Genomic DNA, 26,315 nt, shown 5'->3' on the forward strand with positions numbered 1-26,315 from the left:
GCTCTTCCTTTACTTCCTTCTTTTGTGTTAAACATGTTTAATGTACTCTTTTCTTTTGGGGTTTTTTCCCTGTTTAATTATTATTATTATTTGTTTTGTTTTGTTTTTGAGACAGAGTCTCGCTGTGTTGCCCAGGCTGGAGTGTGGTGGCGCAAACTCAGCTCACTACAAGCTCTGCCTCCCAGGTTCACGCCATTCTCCTGACTCAGCCTCCCCAGTAGCTGGGACTACAGGTGCCCACCACCATGCCCGGCTAATTTTTTTTGTATTTTTTAGTAGAGACGGGGTTTCACCGTGTTAGTCAGAACGGTCTTGATCTCCTGACCTCACAAAGTGCTGGGATTACAGGTGTGAGCCACTGCGCCCAGCCTTTCCTGTTTAATTATTTAATTAGGGGTTAGTTAGGGATTACATATGCATCTTACTTTATCACAATCTACTTTGGTGTAATATTAAGTTAAATCCAATAAGATATATAAAACTTGACAATATATTTCATTTTCCTCTCCCCAGTTTTGTGCTTTTATTGTAATATGTATTACACCTATATATATAAATCCAACAAAATGGTATTATAATTATTGTTTATGTAATCGTATCTTTTAAAGAAGTTATGAGAATAAATGAGAAAGAGATGTGGAGAGAACCTTTGATATTTACCTATATATTTACCATATCCAGAACTTTTCTTTTTTTTTTTTTTTTTTTTTTTTTGAGGCGGAGTCTCGCTCTGTCGCCCGGACTGGAGTGCAGTGGCCAGATCTCAGCTCACTGCAAGCTCCGCCTCCCGGGTTTACGCCATTCTCCTGCCTCAGCCTCCCGAGTAGCTGGGACTACAGGCGCCCGCCACTTCGCCCGACTAGTTTTTGTATTTTTAGTAGAGACGGGGTTTCACCGTGTTAGCCAGGATGGTCTCGATCTCCTGACCTCGTGATCCGCCCGTCTTGGCCTCCCAAAGTGCTGGGATTACAGGCTTGAGCCACCGCGCCCGGCCTAGAACTTTTCATTTCTTCCTGCGGATTTAAGTTAGCATCTAGCATTTCCTATCAGCCTAAAAGACTACGTTTAGTGATTATCATAAGGCATATCTGCTAGCAACAAAATCTCTCATTTTTTTTTCTAGAAATGTCTTTGTTTTACCTTCAATTTTGAAGGATAGTTTTGCTAATATAGAACTCTTCTTTGAGCCAAGCATAGTGTTTCACACCTGTAATCCCAGCACTTTGGGAGACTGAGGTGGGCAAATCACTTGAGCTCAGGACCAGCCTAAGCAACATGACGACACCCATGTCTACCAAAAATACATAAAATTAGCCAGGTGTGGTGGGGTACACCTGTGGTCCCAGGGGGGACCTACTCAGGAGGCTGAGGGCAGAGGATCACTTGAGCCCAGGAGGCAGAGGTTGCAGTGAGCTGAGATTGCACCATTAGGCAATATGGTAAGACCCCATCTCAAAAAAAAAAAAAAGAGAGAAAAGAAAGAAAATAAAAAACTCTTCTTTGTTTAGTTTTGGTTTTAGTTTTTGTCTCTTTTTTCTTTTCTTTGTTTTCCTAGCACTTTGGGATTGTTTGGTTTATGGAGTGCCGTGATCTCAGCTCAACGTAAAACCTCCACCTCGTGGGTTCAAGCGATTCTTGTGCCTCAGCCTCCTGAATAGCTGAGATTACAGGTGTGTGCCACTATGCCCAGATAATCTTTTGTATTTTTTAGTAAAGATGGGGTTTCACCATGTTGGCCAGGCTGCTTTTGAACTCCTGGCCTCAAGTGACCCACCGGCCTCAGCCTCCCAAAGTGCTGGGATTACAGGCATAAGCCACCATGCCCAGCCTTTCCTAGCACTTTGAACATGTCGTTCCACTGCCTTCTGCCCTCCACTGTTTCTGATTAGACATTAACTATTAATCTTATTGCTGTTCCCCCTGTTTGTGATGAACTGGTTTTCTCTTGGTGCTTTCATGATTTCTCTTTGTCTTTTGTCTTTGGTTTTCAGTAGTTTGACTATGATGTGTGTAGGTGTGGATCTCTTTGTGTTTATTCTACATGAGATTTGTTGAATGTCATGGATATATAGTTTTTTTGTCAGACTTGGGGAATTGTCACCATTATTTCTTCAAATATTTTTTCAGCTCCTTTCTCTCCTTTCCTTCTGGGACTTCCATTACACATATTTTGCTATGCTTGATGTTGTTCCAGAAGTTTTTGAGTCTCTGTTCATTTTTTTCTTCAGTCCCTTTTTCTCCCTCTTCTTCACATTGGATTGCTTTTTAATCAACTCATTTTCAAGTTCATCTGTTCTTTCTTCTGCCATCTCAAATCTGCCAATGAATCCCTCCAATGATTTCTTATTTGAGCTATTGTATTTTTCAAATCAGAATTTCCATTTGGTTATTGTAATTTCTGTCTCTTTATTAAGATTCTCTATTCATTGAGACATTGTCATCCTACTCTCCTTTAATTATTTAGACATGACTTTGCTTTGTTATTCAAACATATTTATAATAGCTGCTTTAAATTCTTTGCTAAATCCAACACCTGAGGACACTCACCCACAGCTTCTATTGATGGGTTTTTGCTTTGGTTTTGGTTTTTTATTTTGTTATTTTTATTTTTTCCTGAATATGGGTCATACTTTATAAGACAAAGAAACAAGTGTGATCCATTTGGATGGGCTCTTTCCAACAGTAGCAGGGAAGCTTCTGGTTTTCACAGACTGGGGAGCAGCGTTGGTGGGGAGGGGTATGGAGGCAGTCATAGGCAAGAACATTACAGGTTCACACTGTACTTACCTGACATTGAGTCTTTTTCATAATAAGTGCTTCTCAGTTCATTGTATACCTTTGGTCAATTTCCAGAGAACTGCAATGGTACTTTGACAGTTTTGTCCAGCTTTATAGTTGCGTGTATGGACTGCTAAATTATCTCCCTTAATCCTCACAGAACACTCTGAGTGGTCATTACTCTGTTTTAGAGATGAGGAAGCTAAGGTACTTAGGTGTTAAATACCCTGGTCGGTGTCATAAGCCAGGTTCTTAAACAGTGCATTTACCACTTCCAGGTACATCCTCTCCCAATAGCTTTTACAGCAATGCAAGAAACACCCCCAAATCAGAATGATTATTCACAGCTACAACAGCATGTAATGAATGTAATGGTGGTGTGCACATACAGATTTGGTTCATTCTCCCAAATCTGACTCACAGAGGGAATCTGGAAATTGGCTGTGTTGAATGATGCTAACTAGCACCAGAGAGCCAAAGACAGACTGGTTTCCTTTCCTTTTGAAGTTGAGCTACAGAGTGTCTCTGAGCTTCCTGGAGGCCAAAGCGAAAGGGTAAAGAGGATCAGTTACATGATTCTCATGGTCTATAAGGAGAAAGTAGCTGTTTCGGAGAAAGAAAAGCTTTTCCTGGCCCTCATATCTTGGAGAAATTTATTACATGGAGCCTTACCTAGGGATACTGAGAAGTATAGTGGACAATACCTGCAGCAACACACTTATAATAAAGCTACTTCTTTTTTTTTTTTAAACATAGTCTCATTCTATCGCCCAAGCTGGAGTACAGTGGTGCAATCACAGCTCACTACGGCCTTGACCTCCCAAGTTCAAGTGAAGTGATCCTCCCACCTCAACCTCCCAAGTAGCTGGGACTACAGGCACGCACCACCATGCCCAACTAATTTTGTTATTTTTTGAAGAGTCAGGATTTCACCATGTTGCCCAGGATGGTCGTGAGCTCCTGGGCTCAAGCAGTCTGCCCACCTCAGCCTCCGGGATTACAGGTGTGAGCCACTGCTCCTGGCTATGATAAAGCTACTTCTTAAGCTAGTCCCCTCAATACAAGCTCTGAGCATAAGGCCAAAGCCCAACTCCAAGAAGCTCGTTCTTGGGAAGGAGCTTCAATCACTGTGGCCTAGGAACACAGCTCTAGGCTGGTTGAACTTGTTCCAAGGACTAAAACTTTTACTGAGCAGAGCAGCGTGCAGATGACATGGCCTTCACACAATCCTTTGTAAATAGTCTGTCTCCCCTGGGTGGGATAGCTGATGAAAATTCACAGCATTCATGAATTTAACATTTTACATGTCACTTATTCACTAGCTTCCTGGAAAGTCCATATTATAGTCAAAGGTCATTTTTCTGAGCCATGATTTTGAGTAGCAAAATGCAAGCTGGGGTGTGGGAGGAAATACCCTAGCTGGTAGGTGAGCCCAGCCAGCCCCCTGGAATCTACTTCTCAACCCAATTCCACTTATCAGGCACGCACAGTAACTCCACTGGCGTTATACATATACATACATGTATATGTGTGTGTATATATATATACATGTATGTGTGTGTGTATATATATATATATATATATATATATTTTTTTTTTTTTTTTTAAGCCTCTGGGCTGTTTGTGGAAAATGATCCAAAAGCCAACTCTAGGTGGTGATGAAAGAGAAGAAAATATGAGCAGGTTGAGTCCAGTCATTATTCTAGCAAGAAAATGAGAGCTTGGTGTGGGTTCAAGTGGAATGTTTAATTCTACTGTGGCTTGGTTCTGTGATGTCAACCAGTTTGCCATTTCCTCTGCAGAAATAGGGAAAAGTAATTTGTGAAATTGTTTCAGTGAGTTTTTCAGCCAATAAATAAGTTCTTCTTTAAGCCGGCGTTAAAACCTTAGTGAATGATGACAAGGTGGTAAACTTAAGGAAGTTAGATACGCAGAGGAATATGTGAGTTAATTTTAGTGAGTTTATTTAAATAAACTCAAGTGGCAGAATGTATGTTAATAGTGGAATGAATTGCTTTCATCTTACATTTATAGAACCATTAAGGGTTTGTGGGTGGTCACTTGTATTTTTCCAGTTATGTTTTAACACAATGGTTGAAAAGTTTCTATTTGGCAGTGAAGTGCTCTCCTGTTCACTCTGACACATTAAACAGATGGAAGCAGAGGTGGGAGCAGGGAACTCTGTGATGCACCAAGACTCCCCTCACAGTGCCAGGGCAGCTGTGTGGGACCTCTTGCTTTCCCCAGTTTCAGAGGTCCATTTTAGTCTGATACATATTTGCGTTCCCAGTATCTAGCATATATCCAGGCATGGATTAAGCGTTTGGTGAGTATTGGTGAGGGGATGGATGGATGGATGGATGGATGGATGGATGGATGGATGATGGATGGATGGATAGATGGTTGGATGGACGGATAAGTGGATGATTGAGTGGATGTTGAGTGGATGCATAGATAGGTAAATGCCTGAGAGGATGGATGATTTGTTGGCTGGGTGAATTGATGGAGGATTGATGAACAGGTTTATGACTTCACTTTCCATTTCTCCTGTCCACTGTAATCTGCCCTGCTCCCAATGCCACAAATGCCAGGTGGCATGGACCATGAAAAGACATTAGTTGACTTCTTGTAGAGATGCGTCCCCACTGTAAGAAGTAGTCTGAACACCAAGTATCCTTTTCCTCACCCAATGATCCTCATGTTCAGCTGCCATCAAGGTGACATCCCAAAGGCTCACCCCTCTGTGTTGCTGCCCATGCTCCTCTCTCCCTTCACTGATCCCGATATGCTTAGTTCATCCTTCGAGATCCAGCCCTTCTGTGTCCTCCTCTCTGAGATGTCCCTGGCCTGTCCCCAGACCTCCAACATCCCTCTGTCAGTCTCCTGGTGACCAGAGGACAGGTATCAGCAAGTGAGCTAAAAAGTTGCCCGAAATAAACAGCAGCAGAGGAAACTCAGAAATATCCAAATCAATTAGCCCTGCCCTGCCATGTCCCCTCCCCCAGCCCTTCTTGAAGTCCCTGCTTGGAGGATGGGACCAGCCAATGGTGAACAGAGGGAAAATGGTGCCTGAGTCATGTTCCCTACACTCCCTCCAATGACTCCACGCCTCACCCCGTCCATTTCAGCCATGGAGGAAGAGTGCACTGCTGAGGCCAGACTTGCCAGGGAAGTGGACCTGTGACAAATGTCTTTGGAATTTTTGTGACAGGAGCCATCCGTTAGTTCTGAGTCCTTGGCCCCCCTTCTCCCTCTAACCAGCATCTCTGAGAGAGTGGGCAGGATTGGCAGCCTGAAGGTGCTGAGTCAGCACTTCTGCATCTCTGTTCCTTCCCTTTGTCACTGCAGCTCAGGTAGCTTCAGACTGCAAAGAGCACTTCCCTGAACCCAGACAGAAAGTCTGTGGAGCTGCCTCCATGCTACACTCAGCAAGGACTTGGGAGTGATAGTCTGCCTCAGTTTCCCTGCCCTTAATGTTCCTCAGGTTCCCCACACTGGAGCCAGCCCTGACCTAAGCCACCTGATACAGGCCTGGATTTCATTGCCTCGCCTCATAGTTTTTGGCCCCCTCCCCTCCCACCCTGGAGGGAGTTGAATAATCAGTGCCTCTTCAAACAGATAGCCAGCAGGTTCAGAGAGGGCAAGGGGCATGCCCAAGGTCACACAGTAAATGAGTGACAGAACCAGGAACACAGCCCAGTTCTCCAGCCCCCAACCCAAACCCCCCAGCCCCACAAAACCTTGCTCTCTTCTTCTGCTCTGTGCTACTATTTGATGAATTAGCAGATAAACCTGAGTTTAAACTCCAGATCTGCCACAAAACTAGGTGGGCAATCTTGAACACATAACTTTAGCTCACCAGGGCAAAATGTCCTCATCTGGAAATGAGGGTGACAATGGCATCCACACAGAGAGGAAGCAAGCCCCAGACTCACTCCCACATCCAGGTCTGTGGCATTTAGGACCTTATGATTTCATGCAGTTCCCAGTCCCAGCCCTGGACTAGAAGCTGAAGGAGCCAGAGCTGGCTTTTGCCTTGCACAGCAGAGGCCCATGGACCCAGGCACCAATCCTGCCTCGTCAGAGGACTTGGGGTCCCATCTGTGGAATGGGAATAATACCAGGTCTGTCTCTGAAGCCTGCTCAGAGGACAACTAATTGGAGAGGCCAAGGAACTCCCTGCAGTGTCATTCTGTGGCATGGAGTGTGCTCATCCAAGCCGTGCTCAGCTCTGTGCTCAGCTCTGTGCAGGGCAGGGGCTGTGGGCTCAGCCTCCTCTAGTCCCAGTTCCAGGCTCATGGAGACCCTTGCAGCAGCCTCCTCCCTGGTCTCCTACCCCGAACACTGCCTCTCCCCATCTGTCCTCCATCTGCAACCAGAGGCTCTCCTAAAACGCTCTGACCACGCCCCTCTTTGCCCTTGGGGAAAAAGACAATCTCTCTCTCTCTCTGTCTCTCTCTCTCTTTCTTTTGAGGTGGAGTTTCACTCTGTCACCCAAGCTGGAGTGCAGTGGCACAATCTCAGCTCACTGCAAGCTCTGCCTCCCAGGTTCAAGCGATTCTCCTGCCTCAGCTTCCCAAGTAGCTGGGATTACAGGCGCCTGCCACCACACAAGGCTAATTTTTTGTATTTTTAATAGAGACAGGTTTTCACCATGCTGGCCAGGCTGATCTCAAACTCCTGACCTCAGGTGGTCCACCCACCTCGGCCTCCCAAAGTGCTGGGATTACAGGCATGAGCCACTGCACCCATCCCAAAGGACAGTCTCTTGATGTGATCTTCAAGACCCCTCATGGCCTGGCCCCTGCAAGCCCCTCCAAATTTAGCCCCCGCCAGGCTTCCCTCCAGCCTCCTCCTCTCTTTTGATTCCTCAAATGCATCAAGTCCTCAGCAGCGCCCCAAGGATCTCCTATAATGGAATTTGCCAAACCGATTTATCATTGATGGGTAGCCCATGGCAGACCAGAACTCTTTAAGTCCTGACTTGCTCTTCTGGCTGAAAGCACCTACTCTGTTCCGACACTCTGCCAGTGCTTGTAAATGTCTGTGGATCCCACGATTGGGCTGTGGGGGTTGGGGTGGGTGATGGATGGGAGGATGGGCCAATGGGTGACCGGGAGCAGCTCCCCTGGGACGTACTCAGCCACACCGTACACACCTAGCAACCAGTCACAGACTCCCCCTGGTCCAATTCAAATGGCTCCTGAGCTTCCTCTCTGCACTGGCCCTGCCCCCTGCCCAGTATCCTAGGCAGACGGGGTAACAAGAGAGAGAGACACAGGCCCCACCCTGCTAGCGTTCTGAGTCCCTGTGGAACCAGAGCGCTGGAGAGTGCCAGTTCAGGAATTGCAAAGAGCATTCCAGACTCACCATTTTAAGCAGCTCTGTGCTCAGCTTCCCTGTCTGTAAGATGGAGGAAAGACACTCTCCACGTCTCGGGGCCGCTGTGAAGATTAAATGAGAGAAGCATGCATGAAAAGAGTTTAGAGCCTGATGGGTGTTCAGTAAGTGCTGTCGGTGAGAGCTCTCTTATTGTTATCATTGTTCCTCTTCGGTGAAATCACCCATGGGTCCCTACCTGCAATCTAGAACATCTCTAGGACATACCCGGAGATAGAACAGATACAGAACAGGAGGTCCTCGCACATCCCTGGATGATTTGCTTCTCCCCAAGCACCTGCCTGCTGTGGCCCATCTCTTCTAAGACACACAGGCTCCCATCTCTGGAATCCTGGTATCTTATCAGCAATGTTCAGCTGTTGATACTCCTTCATCCTGAATAGCCCCAGGTCATGGCTGGCTCTGGCTATATATCAAGTGGCTCAGAAGAAGCAAAACATCATTTTGGGGAGAAGAGCATTTTCCCTTCACAAGATTTAAAAAACCAGAACTCCCAGTGCACGGTGCCTGGTAGCCACAGAATAGCATCTTAGCTAAGAGCACAGGGCTTCAGTTTCCCACTGACCCAGGTCTCTATCTGTGGGGCTGTGTGACCTTTGGAAAGTTACTTAACCTCTCTGGGGCTATTTTCCTACCTGTTAACTGGGAATTCCATCATAGACCATCATGAGGATTAAATGAGATAATATGGTGCATGACAAATACCATGTATGGTGTAAGGCATAGTAGGTGCTCAGGAGATGGTAATTACTCATGCTGCATGGCGGGGGAAGTGGTATCTCAGAGAAGAGAAGAGCCCTTTTTTTTTTTTTTTTTTTTTTTGAGGTTTCCACCTGATCATGAGCACCTTTGTAAACACTGCTCGGGAAGAAAGTCCAGAAAGGAGGCAAAGCTTGTTTCATCTTCTATCCTTGCCGCAGCTGGTACAGGGCGACAGGGAGGCCGAGGGTGGGAAGGGGGATTGTCATCATGTTATTTCTCTGCAGTCATATTTATCTTTTTGACAAAATAGGCCCTTGGTATGGAAATTGGAAGAATTTCCCTCATAATTTAAAGCAGCGCCTACCTCTGCCGGTTGTGGTGACTGGGAGATTAATTTCCTAACCGTTCAAGCAAGCAGATGCCTGCACCAACTGGCTCCGTCTTGCAGGCATGGGTGATGCCATCTCCCACCCAGCTGATAATGGACCTGGTGCTGCCAGACAAGGGCAAGGCTCTCATCTGCTGCTCAGGCAGGGATGGGCATCTTCAAGGTGACCCAATGGGGCTGGTCCCAGAGGCAGGTTCTGCATGCTGTGTGGGCAGGCAGACACACACACACACACACGCACACGCACACACGCACGCACGCATGCACGCACATCCAACTCTAGGTTTGCAATCTGAGCACCTGCAGCCCTGAGATGGCCAGGGGTCATGGGGGATCGTGGGGTGACCAGTGTGTCCCAAACCACTGCAACATCTGGGGTCAGAAGACATTCCAGAGCCCCACTGGGGATAAGATTCTTGGAGCCAGCCCACTATTCTGTGGCATTGTGAACCCCTCACACTACCCTCCCTAAGGAGGGCTGGTGTCCCTGATACTCTCAAGTCCTGCCCTGGGCTCTGAAGGTGAGAGGCTGCATGACAGAGAGCAATCACAGTGGCCATTGGCTCAGGAGTAGTAGCAGGGAGGACTGGGATCATGCTAGATGAGTGGTAGCCAAAAGCTCCATTACATAACCAACTCTAGCCAGTTGTAGTCACAGCATGGAGTGCTGTGTTGAGAAGGATGCTGAGGCTGCCTTCTGAACCGAACTGGAAAGTGAACCATGGTCAATTAGTAATGTCTGCCATTGGCATAGACTTAGAAAGTGGTGGCAGGTATACTATAGATTCACCAGACAAGGACTAGATTTCTCCTAAGTTGAGGTCAAACAAAGCAAATTAAACTGATTCCCTTTGCCTGCAAGAAAAAGATGGAGGAGAGCCTCACCTTGCCACGTTTTCTCTGTGAGTCTTGAAGAAAAATGACAAACTTTAGTTTACTGTAGCCAAGAGAATAAAAATTAGAGGTTGGCACTTCATCCAAAACTCAAGCTGTCACAATCAGTCAAAAAATAGAGAAGAAACTGAATTCTAGACTAATGAAAAGACAGACACAGAGCCAACTAAGATCTCTGCAGTTCACTCAGTCACCCAACAAATATTTAATGAGCACCTATTATGTGCCCAGTACCTGGCTGGGTGCTGCAGATTCACACAATAAAAGAGTCAGGACAAGGCCAGGGGCAGTGGCTCACACCTGTAATCCTAGCACTTTGGGAGGCCAAAGTGGGTGGATCACCTGAGGTCGGGAGTTCGAGACCAGCCTGGCCAACATGGTGAAACCCTGTCTCTACTAAAAATACAAAATTAGCCAGGCATGGTGGCACATGCCTATAATCCCAGCTACTTGGGAGGGTGAGGCAGGAGAATTGCTTGAACCTGGGAGGTGAAGGTTGCGGTGAGCTGAGTTCACACCATTGCACTCCAGCCTGAGCAACAAGAGTGAAACTGTCTCAAAAAAAAAAAAAAAAAAAACTGTCAGGACAGATGGGATATCTGCCTTCAAAGATCTAACAACCTAATGAGGTGGACAGGGAATCCAAAGACATCATAATTTAATAAACAAGTAAACAAATAAATAGGCAGGATGTTTAGGGATTGTGATGACTGCTGTTCAAAGAAAACACATGAGGTGATATAACATATAGTGTCGTGGAGGCCAATCAGGAGCAACCTCTCTGAGGAGCTGACTTTCAATGAAAGATCTAAAGGATGAGAAAGAGACAGCTGTGCACCATGTACTTTGCGGGACTACCATGAATAATACTCATAAATATTCATGTACAAATTTTTGTGTGGACTTCTGTTTTCATTTCTCTTGGGCATATGCCTAGGAGTACAATTGCTGGATCATGTGATAATTATGTTTAACCATTTGAGAACTACCAGTCTGTGTTCACAAAGCACCTGTACCTTTTACATTCCCACCAGCAGTGGATAAGGGTTTCCATTTCTCCACATCCTCACCAACACTTGGCATTATCTGTCTTTTTTATTATAGCCATCCTACTGGGTATGAAATGGTATCTCATTGTGGCTTTGATTTGCATTTCTCTGATGGCTAATGATGTTGGGCAACTTTTCATGTGCTTACTGGCCAATTGTATCTTCTTTGGGGAAATGTCTATTCAGATCTTTTGACAATTTTTAATTGGGTTATCTTTTTATTATTGAGTTGTAATAGCTCTTTACATATTCTAGGTACAAGTCCCTTATGAGATAAGTGATGCACAAATATCTTCTCCCATTCTACAGACTGTCTTTTCACTTTCTTGAAGGTATCCTTTGATGCACTAGTTTTTTAATTTTGATGTTTATCTATTTTTCTTTTGCTTCTTGTGCTCTTGGTGTCATATCTAAGAATCATTTGCCAAATCCAAAATCACAACAACTTACCCCTATGTTTTAATCGAGGAGTTTTATAGTTTTAGGTTATACATTTAGGTCTTTAATCCATTTTCAGTTGATTTTTCTATATTACATAGGGAACCCAACTTCATTCTTTTGAATGTAAGCATTCAGTTATCCTAACACCATTTGTTGAAAAGACTATTCTTTCTTCCATTTAATTGTCTTGGCACCCTTGCTGAAAATCCACTGACCATAAATGTGAGGGTCTCTTTCTCAACTCTCAAGTCTAGTCCATTTATTTATATGTCTATCTCCATGCTAGTATCACACTATCTTGATCACAGTAGCTCTGTAGTAAGTTTTGAAATCAGGAAATGTGTCCCCTCCAACTGTGTTCTTTTTTGAGGTTATTTTAGCTATGTTTGGCCCCTTGAATCTTCATGTGAATTTTAAGATCAGCGTAAGATCATTTCAGTTTCTGCAAGGAAGGCTGGAACTTTGATCAGCATTGTGTTGAATCTTCAGATGAATTTGGGGAGTACTGTCATCTTAACAATATTTAGTCTTCTGAAACATAAACATGGTATGTCTTCCTATTTATATGGGTCTTTAATTTCTTTTGAAAATGTTTTAGAGTTTTCAGAGTATACGTTTTGTGCTTTTTTTTTTTTTTTCTTGAGACAGAGTCTCGCTCTGTCGCCCTGGCTGGAGTGTAGTGGCGCGATCTCGGCTCACAGCAAACTCCGTCTCCCAGGCTCAAACGATTCTCCTGCTGCAGCCTCCTGAGTAGCTGGGATTACTGGTGCCTGCCACCACACTGGGCTAATTTTATTTGTACTTTTAGTAGAGACGGTTTTCACCATGTTGGCCAGGCTGGTTTCAAACTCCTGACCTCAGGTGATCCACTGGCCTCAGCCTCCCAAAGTGCTAGGATTACAGGTGTGAGCCACTGTGCCCAGCCTAAGATTTGTACTTCTTTTGTTAAATTTGCTCCTGAGCATTTCATTCTTAATTTCATTTTAGATTTGGTCATTGCTACCATATAAATAAACTATTGATTTTTATATATCAGTCTTGTATCCTGCAACCTTGCTGAATTTATTAGTTCTATTAGTTTTTGAATGAATTCCTTAGGATTTTTTTATAGACAAGATTATGTCATCTGCAAATGTAGTTTTACCTCTTCCTTTATTGTATTTGACAATACATCAAATGCATATTGTATTGCCTTTTATTTAATTTTCTTGCCTAAATTGCCTCATCTGGAATCTCCAATATAATGTTGAATAGAAGTGGCAAAAGTGGACATTCTTGTCTAGATCCTGATCTTAGGGAGAAGGTTTTAGTGTTTCACCATTAAGCACCATGTTATCTGTGGGTCTTTCATAAATGCCCTTTATCAGGTTGAGGAAGTTCCCTTCTATTTTTAGTTTGTTGAGTGTTTTTATCAAGAAGGAGAATTCCATTTTGTCATGTTTTTCTCTATCTGTTTTGATCATGTGGTTTTTGTCCTAAAGTCTATTGATGTGGTATATTACATTAATTGATTTTTTGGATGTTAAACCAATCTTGCATTCCCGGGATAAATCTTATCTAGTCTTGGTGTATAATCCTTTTCATGTATTACCAGATCCAATTTGCTAGTATTTTGTTGGAGATTTTTGCATCTATATTCCTAGGAGATATTGTTCTGTAATTTTCTTTTCTTGTAATGTCTTTGTCTAGTTTTGGTATCATGGTAATGCTGGACTTATAGAATGAGTTAATAAGTGTTCCCTCCTCTTCTATTTTTTAGAAAAGTATATGGAAATTGGTATTATTTCCTTTTTAGCCTTTCGTGTTGTGATAAAATATATATAACATAAAATTTATCACTTTAACCATTTTTAAGTATACAGTTTGCTGGTATTGAGTACAGTCACATTGCTGTGCAGCCATCAACACTATCCATCTCCAGAACTCTTCTCTCATCCCAAACCGAAATCCTATATGCATTAAAGTTATTATTTCTTCTGTAAATTTTTGGTAAAATTCTCCAATGAGCTATCTGGTCCTGGGATTTTCTTTCTGGAAAAGGAAGCTGAAAAGTTTTCTTGTGTTAATAATTCAATCTCTTTGCTTGTGATAGGCCTCGTCAAAGTTTCTGTTTCAAGTCTTTTTCCTTACTTTTGTGTATTTCTTGGAATTTGCACATTTTATCCAAGTTATCCAATTTGTTGGCATACAGTTGTTCATAGAATTCCTTGAAAATTCTTATTTCTGTAAGGTCTGTGGTAACACCTGTAACTGGGACCACAGGTGTGAGCCACCACACCTGGCTAATTTTTTGTATTTTTAGTAGAGATGGAGTTCCACCATGTTGGCCAGGCTGGACTTGGAACTCCTGGCCTCAAGTGATCCACCCACCTTGGCCTCCCAGTGTTGGGATACAGGTGTGAGCCACTGTGCCCAGCCAAATTTGTTAATCTTTTTAAAGAACCAACTTCTGGACTGGGCGAGGTGGCTCACACCTATGCTCCCAATTACTCAGGAGGCTAAGGCAGGAGAATCCCTTGAACCTGGGAGGCAGAGGTTGCAGCTGCACTCCAGCCTGGGAGACAATGTAAGACTCTGTCTCAAAACAAAAACAAAAAAAAAAAAGAAAGAAAACTTCTGGTTTTATTGGCTTTCTCTATTGTTTTTCTATTCTTTATTTCACTAATTTCCACTCTAATCTTTATTATTTCCTTCCTTCTGCCCACTTCAGATTTAATTTGCTCTTCTCTTCCCAGTATCTTAAGGTAGAAGGTTAGGTTGTTGATTTGAGATCTTTTTTCATTTTTAATGTAGACATTTACATACCTAAATTTCCCTCTCAACACTGCATTAGCTGCATCCTGCAAGTTTTTTGTTTTGAGATGGAGTTTCGCTCTTGTTGCCCAGGCTGGTGTGCAGTGGCACGATCTTTGCTCACTGCAACCTCTGCCTCCTGGGTTCAAGTGATTCTCCTGCCTCAGCCTCCCAAGTTGCTGGGATTACAAGCACCCACCACCATGCCCGGGTAAATATTTTTTTATTTTTAGTAGAGACGGAGTTTCACCATCTTAGTCAGGCGGGTCTCAAACTCCTGACCTCAAGTGATCCACCCACCTCACCCTCCTAAAGTGCTGGGATTACAGGCGTGAGCTGCTGCGCCCAGCCTGCATCCCACAAGTTTTAGTGCAATGTCATTTTAACTTATCTCTAAGTATTTTCTAATTTCCTTTATGCTTTTCTCTTTGACTATTTATTAGTGTGCTGTTTAATTTCCATGTATTTGTGAATTTCACAAATTTTTTTTGTTATTAATTTCAAATTTTTTATTGTAACCAGAAACATACTTTGTACAATTTCAAACATTTTAAAATCTATTGAGGCTTGTATTATGGCCTATCCTCAAAAATGTTCCGCGTGTGCTTCAGAAGAATGCATATTCTGCTGTTGTTGGGTGAAGTGTTCTATAGATGTCTGTTAGGTCTAGTTTGTGTATAATGCTGTTCTAATCTTATATTTCCTGATTGGTCTCTGCCTAGTTTCTCTATACCTTATTAAAAATGGAATATTGAAGTCCCCAACTATTATTATTTTATTGTATTTTCCCTCAATTTGTTAAACTTTGCTTCATGAATTTGGGGACTCTATTATTAGGTGCATATATGTTTGTAATTGTTATAACTTCCTGATGAATTAACTCTTTATCACTATAAAATGACATTTTTTGTCTTCAAGTCTATTTGCATGGTATTTCTTTTTCCTTCCTTTTAGTTTCAACCTATTTGTGTCTTTGGTTCACAAGTGAGACTCTTATAGACAGTATATAGTTGGATTCTGTTTTTTACCTATTCTGACAATCTTTCTTTTGATGGGATTATTTAATCAATCAAATTTATGTTATTCATGCAGTGGGATTTACATCTGCCATTTTGCTTTTTGTCTTGTGTATGTCTCATGTCTTGTTTCTCTTTTTCTCCTTTTTGCTTCCAGTGAGTATTTTCTAATGTAATATTTTAATTTCTTTAATGATTTTTTCACTATATTTGAGTGATGTCCGTAGTGGTTGCTCTAGGGCTTGCCATATACATCTTAACTCATTAGAATCTACTTAATACTTACACTAACTTCATTCCAATGAGAATTAAGTTACTCCAGTTACTCCTATATAACTCTATTCCCTCGTCCCTCTTTTTGTGCTATTTTTCTTATATATCTGAGAACTTCTTATCCAGCTCCTTAGGTTTACTGGGGAGAGCAAGACCCAGAGAGAGTCTCGTTGGGCTATGTACTGGCTGTCTGACCACAGATGAATCACTTAAAATACCTTGAGCCTCAGTGTCCTCACCTGTAAAATGGGGAGAATTGGCTGAAATAGCTCCAAGAATGAAATGAGCTCTTATCACTTATCCTACACATAGTAGGAGCTCTGAAAACAGTGGCCTGTGTTTGACCTTCAAAGAATTCCAGGAATTTTTATACCCCATTGTTCTTTAAAAGGCCATATATGCAAAGCAACCCCCAAATGCAGCCAAGAACTCACAAAGTGAGGCAGACAAATCTAATTTGTCAGTACAGAGTGATTTATTTGGGGAACTTAAGGATGGAAGCGTAGTCTTGGACAGTAGCAAAACAGGTAGATCTCCACACTGTTAATCCCCAGACCCAGGGCTTATATATCACAGGGAAAGAGTATACATGCTCTGTGCAAGACAATTAAAGGCAGCCCTCCAGAACAGGCAAGAATGCTACATGCATGATAACCTATAATTTGTGCAATAACATCAAGGCTGACATGTTCTTATGCTAAGGACAGTAAATAAAGTGAGAATCAGGAGGCTTTCACAGGACTGGGGCTAATCAGAAGTCAACATGGTGGATTAGCAGCTGTGTTAGTCCATTCTTACATTGCTATGAAGAAATACCTGAGGCTGGATAATTTATAAAGAAAAGAGGTTTAATTGACTCACAGTTCCACATGGCTGGGGAGGCCTCAAGAAACTTGCAATCATGGCAGACGACACCTCTTCACAGGGCAATGGAAGAGCGAATGAGTGCAAGCAGGGAAAATGCCAGACACTTATAAAACCATCAGATCTCGTGAGACTCACTCATTATCACGAGAACAGCATGGGGGAGAGAAACTGCCCCCAAGATTCAATTACCTCCACCTGGTCCTGCCCTTAACACATGAGGATTATAGGGATTACAATTAAAGGTGAGATTTGGATGGGGACACACAGCCAAACTATATCAGCATCCAAGATGGAGTCACTCTTATCTCCACACCCTACATTCTCACATCGGAGAGTCAGGAAGCATGCATGTCCAACCGAAGCCTTAGGGCGCTCCCTCTCTCCAGTGCATGCCTCTCCAGGGGAGCGTCTCACAGTGAACTTCAGCAAAGGCTTGGCTCTCAGAGTGGGATGACATACAGGCCCAGACACTAGGGCCTCCACCTCAGTGCCTCCTGATGAAGGCCAGTAGGCTGCAAGAGCCACTAGCATGGGTCAGACCTGCCCCAGGGGCATGTTTCTAGCCCCAGCTAAGGTCCTGGGTTTGTGCTTTACCACCTGTTCCTGTCATAGGTTGAATGTGGTTGAGGCTTTTGTAGTCAGTGCTAGAAAGGTATGGGAAGGAGAAGCGATCACAGCTGAATGTCAAGCCTCTGATTGGTAGATGACCAGGCCCTCACCTGGGAAAAAAGCCCTCCTACAGCTACTTAGGCAGGTGGCCACCCATGCTGTCCTTGATTACCACCCAAGACAGAGGCCTCACTCTCCTGAGGCATCGCAAGGCCTCCCTGCCATTTCCCCATCTGGTCTCAAGACTGGAGCTACTCACTCAATACATGCATTAGGCAACTTTGGAGTGCCCAGCCCCATTGTTGAGTTTGAGGACACAGAGAGTGATCAAACACAAGCCCTTTGCATTTGTATGTAACAAATGCAAAGCTGGGGCTTGAACATGGGCTCTGAGAGAATGTGCAAGGGGACCCTTCTCAGAACAGAGCCCAGGAAAGATTTGACCTTCCTGGTGCTTGCCCGTGACCCTGTGGTTCATTAAGTATCTGAAGCTGTCTCCCTACTGCTGTTCAGAGACCCGGCTGGCAGCCTCAGGAAGGGTTTGCACTGAGAGCAGGAGATGCACTGAGGGCAGAAGAGCAAGCACTGGACTTTGAAGCCAGATCTAGGTTCTAGCTTAGCTCTGCCATGGAGTAACTGAGTGACCACGGGCCAGTCACTTACCAGTGCTGAGTCTTAGTACACCTATCTGTGAAAGGAGAAAGCTGCATCCTGAGTTGCAGGGCTGAGTTGGAGGGAATTCAGTGACACTCCAAGACACTCACTAATGAGGAGCTGACTGTCCAAGTGAGGCAGTGGGTGCCCATGGCTGCCCCTAGCTGACTCGGACCCCTCCCCCAGGACCCCAGCTCCCAAGGCTCCATCATCTTTTCCAGTGGGAGGACTAAGTCACCTGTCCCCAGGAGATTCTTTCCGTAGGACTCTCAAGGATCCAGCTGTTAGTCCTGGAGGAGGTTCCTGCACTCTCCCCTTGCTCCCACCACACCACATCTTCCCTGGAAGTCCCCTCCACCCCTCTGTGCCTTTGTCCCGCCTGGAATGCCTCTCCCTGCCTTCCCTGAGCTAACTCATCCTCACCCTCCAAGATCACCTTGGCCTTCCCTCTTCTGGGAAACCTTCTCTCATCTGATCCAATCTCCTGACACAACTGGGTGAATTTTGGCCCACAGCCCCATGCCTGCCTGAAGCCAGCAGAATCGTTCCTCATACTGTGTCCCCCTATACATCCTCCACTGCTTCCTAAGACATTGGTAAAATCATGTTGACCTTTCAATTTGTCTAGCTCTAAGAGTCTTGGATTCAAGCCTCAGCTCTACCACTAATTTGCTGTGTGACCTTGGGCAAGTCCACTGCCCTCTCTGAGCTTCCCTTTTCCTATATGTGAGGTAGTTCAGCTTGTGGGCAGAGGCTTCAGAAGAGAGGAGGGACAGTCAGCCCTCACTACCAGAGGCTCCTGTAGGCAGCAGAGTGAGGTGCTGCTCTCCTTCTCCCTCCTAAGAGCAGACAGGATAGAGTCTGTGGGCCTGAGCCCAGACCCTTCTCCATTTATTTAGGGAGCAACAGCTCACAGGGCAGCAGGGGTAGAGGAGGAAGGGGTGTGGCAGGCCTGGGCTCCAGCTCAGTGTCCTCTCTCTCTGTCCACAGTAGCACGATACAACCGCACCAACTACTTCTACCCCACATTCTCAGAGAGCTCAGAGCACAGCCATCTGCTCGTGTCCCCCGTGCTGGTGGCGAGTGCCGTCATAGGTGTGGTCATCATCCTCTCCTGCATCACCATCATCGTGGGCAGCATCCGCAGGGACAGGCAGGCCCGGCTTCAGCGGCACCGCCACCGCCACCGCCACCACCACCACCACCACCACCATCACCACCGCCGGCGTCGACACCGAGAGTACGAGCACGGCTACGGTGAGCTGCCGCCCACCCTGGGGCCCTGGGACCTCATCTGATTGCAATTGCAACCCACGAGGCATCAAGGAGTTGGCAACTCTGCCCTGGGTGGAGCAGGGTGGTCGGGAAATCATCCTAGAAGTCTTGGGCGATCAGGAAGAGCTCACAGGTGCCCACCATAATGTTCTCAGTGGCATGAGAGGCCCAGTTGACTGCTAAGAGAGAAACTCAGGCCGGGTGCAGTGGCTCACGCCTGTAATCCCAGCACTTTGGGAGGCCAAGGCGGGTGGATCACGAGGTCAGGAGATCGAGACCATCCTGGCTAACACGGTGAAACCCCGTCTCTACTAAAAATACAAAAAACTAGCCGGGCAAGGTGGCGGGCGCCTGTAGTCCCAGCTACTCGGGAGGCTGAGGCAGGAGAATGGCGTGAACCCGGGAGGCAGAGCTTGCAGTGAGCCAAGATTGCGCCACTGTACTCCAGCCTGGGTGACAGAGCGAAACTTCGTCTCAAAAAAAGAAACTCAGAGTGAGGCTGAAGGTCAGAGGGAGAGTGTATCACTCCTCCCCTGCCACTGTTGGTCCAGGCTGCACCAAGGGCTGGTCCAGCTGGTGCCTGGATGGACAGATGGATGGATGGATGGATGGATGGATGGATGGATGGATGGAGAGATGAGTGGATGAATAAAGAGAGGAATGGATGGGTGAGAAGGGAGAAGGACTCATAGGGAAATGGATGGGTGAGGGGTGAGGCAATGGATAGATGGAGGTTGAGTGGAAGAGTCAGTGGATGGGTGGAGAGATGGATGGGTGGAGAGTATGAATGGATAAATGGGTAGATGAAAGGATGGATGAATGAGAAAATAGATGGATGGACCACCATGGAGCGATGGATAGATGGGTGGATTGAGTATTATGCCTGAGTGGAGGGATGGAGGGAAGGGCTGAGTGGAGGGATGGAAAGATAAATATGTGGGCAGTGGGATGGGTTGATGGGGGTGAATATATGAATAAGTGAATGGATGAACTGATGGAATGAATGATGAGTGAATGAAACTATCCCTGGTGAGAGCCAGCAGAGTGCAAATAGAACTGATCTGAGGGTCTCCCAGTTGTTGGGATCACCCTTCAACGGAGTTGGTGGCTAATTCTTGGCTGACCAGTCCCAAATCTGTGCATGTGGCCAGAATGCCTGAACTTTTTACAGAACGCAGCCACCTGACTGTGTCACTCCTGGAAGGGGCCAGCTGTCGAAGGCAGCAGGAAAAAATTCAATTGCATTCCATTCTCAGACAATTTTCAATGGCAGGAAAAAGTCAGACTCTTCCTTCCCAAATCACCATCCACAGGCCTTCAGGGGCTTCTGCCTAGGCCCAAGGCTACCACCAGACAGGGAAAAGAAAAGCAGGACCTTGGAGATGCTGAACAGCAATAAGCACCCTTCACACTGTGGGGTGAAGTGATGCCAACCTCCTAGGAGCCAGAGCCATGGCCAGACCTGAGGCATTTCGCCCTCCAAAGCAGGAAGAGCTTGGGGAAAAGAAAGATAGGAAACATTTTTAAAATAGATTGAATTGGATCTGATCAGCCCTGGCCTTTGGAGCCCCTCCTCCCCCTCGCAGACACACCCTGATTAGCCAGGTTTGGGGTATTTCCTGTCCTTTATCACAGAGTTAACTGGTTAAGGAGGGGACTAAGGGGTAGCTGGAGTTGGTGAACAGGAGCCTGGTAGTAATGGCCAAGTCCTACCTTTTATCATCATTCCAGTTGACAGATCAGAAAGTTCAGGCTGGAGTGGTTAAGTAATAGGGTGGGATCACCCAGCCAGCGAGTAGTGGATCCCAGACTTGAGCCCAGGCAGCCTGACCTGGCACCCACAGGCTGCCGGCTGCATAGCACTGCCTGGAGGTGGAAGTGTCAGGGAGACGCCCCTGGGAGCCACCCCATGGGCTCAAGGCAGTGTCCGGCAGACACGTACATGGCCACAGTGGGTGTCACTCAGACCTGGATGTTGCTCCCCTGGGAAAGCTGTTAGGAGAACCAGAAGAGCAGGAGGCTGGACCTTACGTAAGACACAGAGGGACATCCCAGGACAAGTCGGGACAAGTGGCCACAGTTGAGGAAAGACACAGCAGGCTAGTGGACTGTTCTCACTGTCCAATAATGAGGATCCAAGAGAAAGTTCAGCATGAATAAAACAGACGTCGAAAACTCAGACGTGGAAAACTCAGCCCACCCAGTCTCCGCAAGTCTCCCCAGAAGCCAGGGACTCCCCAAGGAGACAAGCCAGGAGCACTCCCAGGCCAGGATGGGCCAGTCCCACCCCCGCATCACCAGCCTGAGCCTGGACTCCTGCCCAGAGCATGCCCATCCCCGCCAAGAGAAACCCAGGACCCCCAGTCCTGGAAGGTGTCCGGCAGACCCAGGATGGTCATCCTGCCGCCTGCCCTTTGCACAGCCTGGCCCTTGCCCAGCTCCTCCCACTCCTCTCCAGTGTCCTGTCCATGCTCCTTCCAGCCTCTGCCCTTTCCCTGGGCTCTTCTCTCTGCCCTGACTGCCATTCCCTGGGCTTCTCCAACCGAAAAAAGTCTTCCAGGCCCCACTCAAAGGCTGCCTCCTTATGGGAGCTTGTCTGGCCTCTCCTCACACCTACCAGGCAGAGCCTCCCCTGTACCTCCTCAGCATTGCACTCATGCCTGCCTCAGTGTCTCAGTCACGGGGTGATTGTGCTGCATCCATAAGAGCAGGGCCCGCAGGTGACACTCCCAGGCTTGGGCCTGGAGGAAGTGCTCCATGGGCAACGTAGGAGCCACCATATTTTATTCTCAAGGCAAAAGATGTAGTGGCCCCCTTTAAAGACTAGGAAACTAGTCAGATGCGGTGGCTCATGCCTGTAATCCTAGCACTTTGGGAGGCTGAGGCAGATGGATAGGTCAGGAGTTCAAGACCAGCCTGGCCAACATGGCAAAACCTTGTCTCTACTAAAAATACAAAAATTAGCCAGGCATGGTGGCACATGCCTCTAATCCCAGCTACTCGGGAGGCTGAGGCACAAGAATCACTTGAACCTGGGAGGCATAGGTTACAGTGAGCAGAGACCATGCCACTGCACTCTAGCCTGGGTGACAGAGCGAGACTCTGTCTCAAAAAATAAAAAATAAATAAAGAATAGGAAACTGGGCTGGGTGCCATGGCTCACACCTGTAATTTCAACACTTTGGGAGGCTGAGGTGGGAGGATCACTTTAGATCAGGAGTTTGAGACCAGCCTGGGCAGCACAGCAAGACCCCATCTCTACAAAAAAATATATATAAATTATCCAGGTGTGGTGGCACACGCCTGTAGTCCCAGCTACTCAGGAGGCTGAGTCAGGAGGGTCCCTTGAGCCCCGATCAAGGCTTCAGTGAGCTATGATCTCACCACTTCATGCCAGCCTGGATGACAGCAGAGAGAGACCCTGTCTCTAAAGAAATAAGAAAAAAATTAAGACTGGGAAACTGAGGCACAAAGAAGCAACTTGTTCAATGACTTATCTTGGAGCACATGCTAGGAGCCCACAGTAGTTCCCAAGCTGACAGGGGTGAGGCGTTGGCCTTGGCGCAGAGGAAAGAGATGTGCCTGGGGGTGGGCCAGCCCCTCTGTAGCCTATGGTGGCCTCGGGACTGGTGCCAATGAACGAGGCCTCAGCTCTGTCCCTGGAGTGCGTGGGATGACCGAGGTCACAGCTCTGCCAAGCAGGATCAGGCCTTGGCTTCCCTGCTGTAGCCTGCGGTAGTGGTGACCCCTGTGGGGTTCTGGCCTCCCTGCCCCACTTCTGCTCTCGGCTCCAACTTTGGCACCTCCCGGGGCCTCGGCAGGAAGCCCAGAGGTGCTGTTGTCCCACACCTTCCCCTGGCCTTCTGGAGGGTGCGCAGGGGCTGCTGGGAGCCTTGGGAGGGTGTCAGGGAAGAGGGAAACACACTGAGCAGCTGTGGGAGGACATGAAAGCAGCACCACCAGGCATAGTGCCTAACACCTGTCATCCCAGCACTTTGGAAGGCCAAGGTGGGAGGATGGCTTGAGCTCAGGAGTTTGAGGCTGCAGTGAGCTATGATCACACCACTGCACTCCAGCCTGAGCAACAGAGCAAGACCCTGTCTCTTAAAAAAAAAAAAAAAAAAAAAAATTAAAAAAAGGGAGGGGCAGTGCACCAGCAGGCCCCAACCTTTGGCACTGGGCCCCTTCCACCTGTCAGACACACCCACAGCCCCCTAGCTCTGGTGACTGAAGCCCTCTTGGCTTCTCTCCCACCCCTCTGGCTATGGATTCCTCTCCTCTGTCCCTTTATAGGTGAAGGTCCCTCAGATCCCACACCTTGGTCCTGCTCCTCTCTCTACACCCACTCCCTGCTCCACCTCATCCACCATCCATCATTCTCCCTTACCTGGCTCCAGCTCTCAGGTCAGCTCCAGAACTGCATGCCCAGAAGTCCCCTGGACATCACCCCGTGAAGCCCCACAGGCACCTCAAGCTCCAGGTGTCCACAGAGGCCTGATTTCCTACTTCCTATGCGCATCCTCAGGAACGTTACCAAAACTCTCTGTGCCTCAGGCGAGTTGTCTATAAAACTGGTACCGGAGGATCCACCTCAAAAAGTTATTGTGAGGACTAAATTAGCACAGCACCTGGCTAATGGGTATATACATGCTCAATAAATGTGAGCTATTTTCATCATCTCTTTTTCTCCAAGAAAACCTGCTCCCAGGTCACTGCACTAATGCCAGCTGTCCCTGCCTGCCAGCCACCAGCCTGGCACCTCTAAGCATTCTCCACAAGGCGACCAAAGTGACAGGACTGTGACCACCTCCCAATGGCTCCCCATTGCCCTCAGGACAGAGCTGGCCCTCTGCCTGCCTACAGAACCTTTCTGTAGTCTAGCTAGACAGAGAGAGGAGTCACAAATGTTTGAGAATGAGATGGGGGTGGGGCAGGAAGAAGAAAGAGGTAGGGAGGGAGGGAGAGAGGGAGGGAGGAAGGAGGGAGAAATAGAGAAGAAAAAGAAAGAGAAGAAAGAAGAGAGAAAAAAAGAAAAAGGAGGAAGAAGAAAGAAAAAAGAAAGATGAAAGACAGGAAAGAAAAGACAGGGAAAGAAAGAGAGAGAGAGAAAAAAGAAAGGAAAGAAAAAGAAAGAAAGAAGAAAAGAAAGAGAGAAGAAAAAGAAAGAAGAGAGAAGGAAAGAAAGAAAAAGAAAATTCTGTAATTCTGTTCCATTTTGAGCTTTAAGAGAGATCTGGTGGCTGACTCTATCTCCTGTCACTTGCTGCAGGTTTAGAGCAAGTGACTTCACTCTTGGTCCCTTCATCTGGTGGAAGGGGTAACCACTGCTCTCCTCCCACAGTGGGCTGTGAGGTAGATGAGATCATAGAGATTGAGCACAGCAGGTCCTCATGGGTGCCACTTCCTCCTCCTCCCTCTCCCAGAACCTGTCAAGGGGCAGTGAACTTGGAGTGATGTTAAACAATGAACCAAGGTATTGGGGTAAAGAGGAGGTTTCACCTTAGTGAAGTGAGAGGCAGGGCTTCCGGATTCCTGGACTATTTGGGTCTGTGCTGACAGGGAAGTCAGGAGAGAAGGGAAAAGAAGGGATTTGGGAAGTTCGAATGGGGGTGGAGGGTGCTGGTTTCTTTCCAGTTGTTTCTCAGGAGCTCTGCCCAGCTGCATGTCTCAGGTTTGGGGTCTGAGCACCTTAGGGCAGCCTCAGTTTTCCCAAGATGCTCCCCTCTGGGAAGTCCAAGAAAAAGCAGCCCAAGAAGAAAGGGTAGATAGCAGTTTGCTTCAGCCCTAACAGCTCTCAGTGCTGCCCACCAGTCAATCCACTCAGGTCCAGGAAGCAGCCCTGACTTTCCCCAGGGATCCCTGTGTGACCGGCACACCTGCTGCCCTGCAGGTGGAACCCTCCCCTGAACCCAAAAACCCTTCCCTGGCAATGCTGGCTGGTGGGGGGAAGGGGTGCCTGGCACCCGAGCCCAGCAGCCCTGGTTCAACTTCTAGCCTCACCTTGCTGCTGTGTGCTGTTGTCTTTCCTTAGTTTCTTCCTTAAGTTCTTCCAAAAATTCTGTCTCTCAGCTGATGCCCTGAACAGGAGAAACAAATCTCATTTCAGCTCCTTTTTTACAGCATATGTTATTGACTTCATTTCTCCTAGTAGAAAAGTAATGTGTGTTCATTATAGAAAACCTTAAAAATATAGACAATATAAGAAAAGAAATATAAAGAAAGAAAGAAGGGTCATGATCCTGTCATCTGGACAGGGCCACCATCAACGTGTTTGGAATATTTTCTTCTGAGAGCTTTCTCGGTGTCGGTATATAACCCTGGAATTGTACCAGTAGATATCGTTTCATATCTAGATTCTTCCACTCACTGTTATATGAAGAGTGGGAAAAAGAGTTTAGGGGAGTGGGAAGAGCAGTCTTTGGGTTTATACAGACTGCATAAATTCCAACTCCATGCTTCACCACGTATGTGGCCCTGAGCATCAGCTTCCTTGTCTGCAGAATGGGGATGGCAACTGCGCCACTCACAGCAGAGAAAGGTTATAGCTCCGCCCCTGATGTCAAGCCCCGCCCCCAGAGGGGAGGAGGCACCTGGGAGCCCTGGGCTGGGGAGACCTCCTGTAGGAGCCACCTTTGCAGCTCCCACTGTTCCCATCCAGGACTACGCCTGTCAGAAACTAGGCTGTAGAGAACTTAGCAAGGAGGAACCAAGACACCCAGCTGCCCTCCGGCCCAACCACTCACTGTGCGTTGTCCTCCAGCAAGTCACTGATCCTCCCGGAACTTCAGCTATGGAATGAGAGGATTCTGCTCCAGCAGCATTTCCTAAGCAGTGTTACTAGGTCTAAGAAAGGAAGATCCTGAGGTCGAATGCTGGACAAGCACAGTTAAATGTGTTTCTTAGCTGCAGGACTTTTCAGAGCCTTTGATGTACTGATACATGGTAAAAAATGCAGAGGAGAATGCAGTGTGGGGAGGTGCCAGATTCATCATAGATGCCCCTTTCTTCCCCCAAGATACCTAAAGGGAATTGATTGTGGTTGGGGTGGGGGAGGGCTGATCCCAGAATTCTCTGTAGTCCTCGTTCCTTGCTACTCTCCTCCCCATTTTCCATGCCCAGCCCAACTCCACAGAAAACACTCTTCTTTCTTATCTCCCTCCTTGGAAAGCTATTCAG

The 26,315-nt window shown here is 46.6% G+C and overlaps 1 protein-coding gene across 1 annotated transcript in view; it reads left to right on the plus strand.

Annotated features, from left to right (window-relative positions):
- The window catches only part of BEAN1 (brain expressed associated with NEDD4 1), a 69,288-nt gene that overhangs the window by 29,069 nt on the left and 13,904 nt on the right, over positions 1–26,315 (plus strand). The window contains exon 3 of the mRNA XM_010355190.2: positions 18,855–19,121. Within this exon, the coding sequence (XP_010353492.2) occupies positions 18,855–19,121 (267 nt within the window). The remainder of the gene's footprint in view (positions 1–18,854; positions 19,122–26,315) is intronic.

Source organism: Rhinopithecus roxellana, chromosome 20 (genome assembly GCF_007565055.1).
Source record: "Rhinopithecus roxellana isolate Shanxi Qingling chromosome 20, ASM756505v1, whole genome shotgun sequence".
In the NCBI taxonomy this organism is placed as follows: domain Eukaryota; kingdom Metazoa; phylum Chordata; class Mammalia; order Primates; family Cercopithecidae; genus Rhinopithecus; species Rhinopithecus roxellana.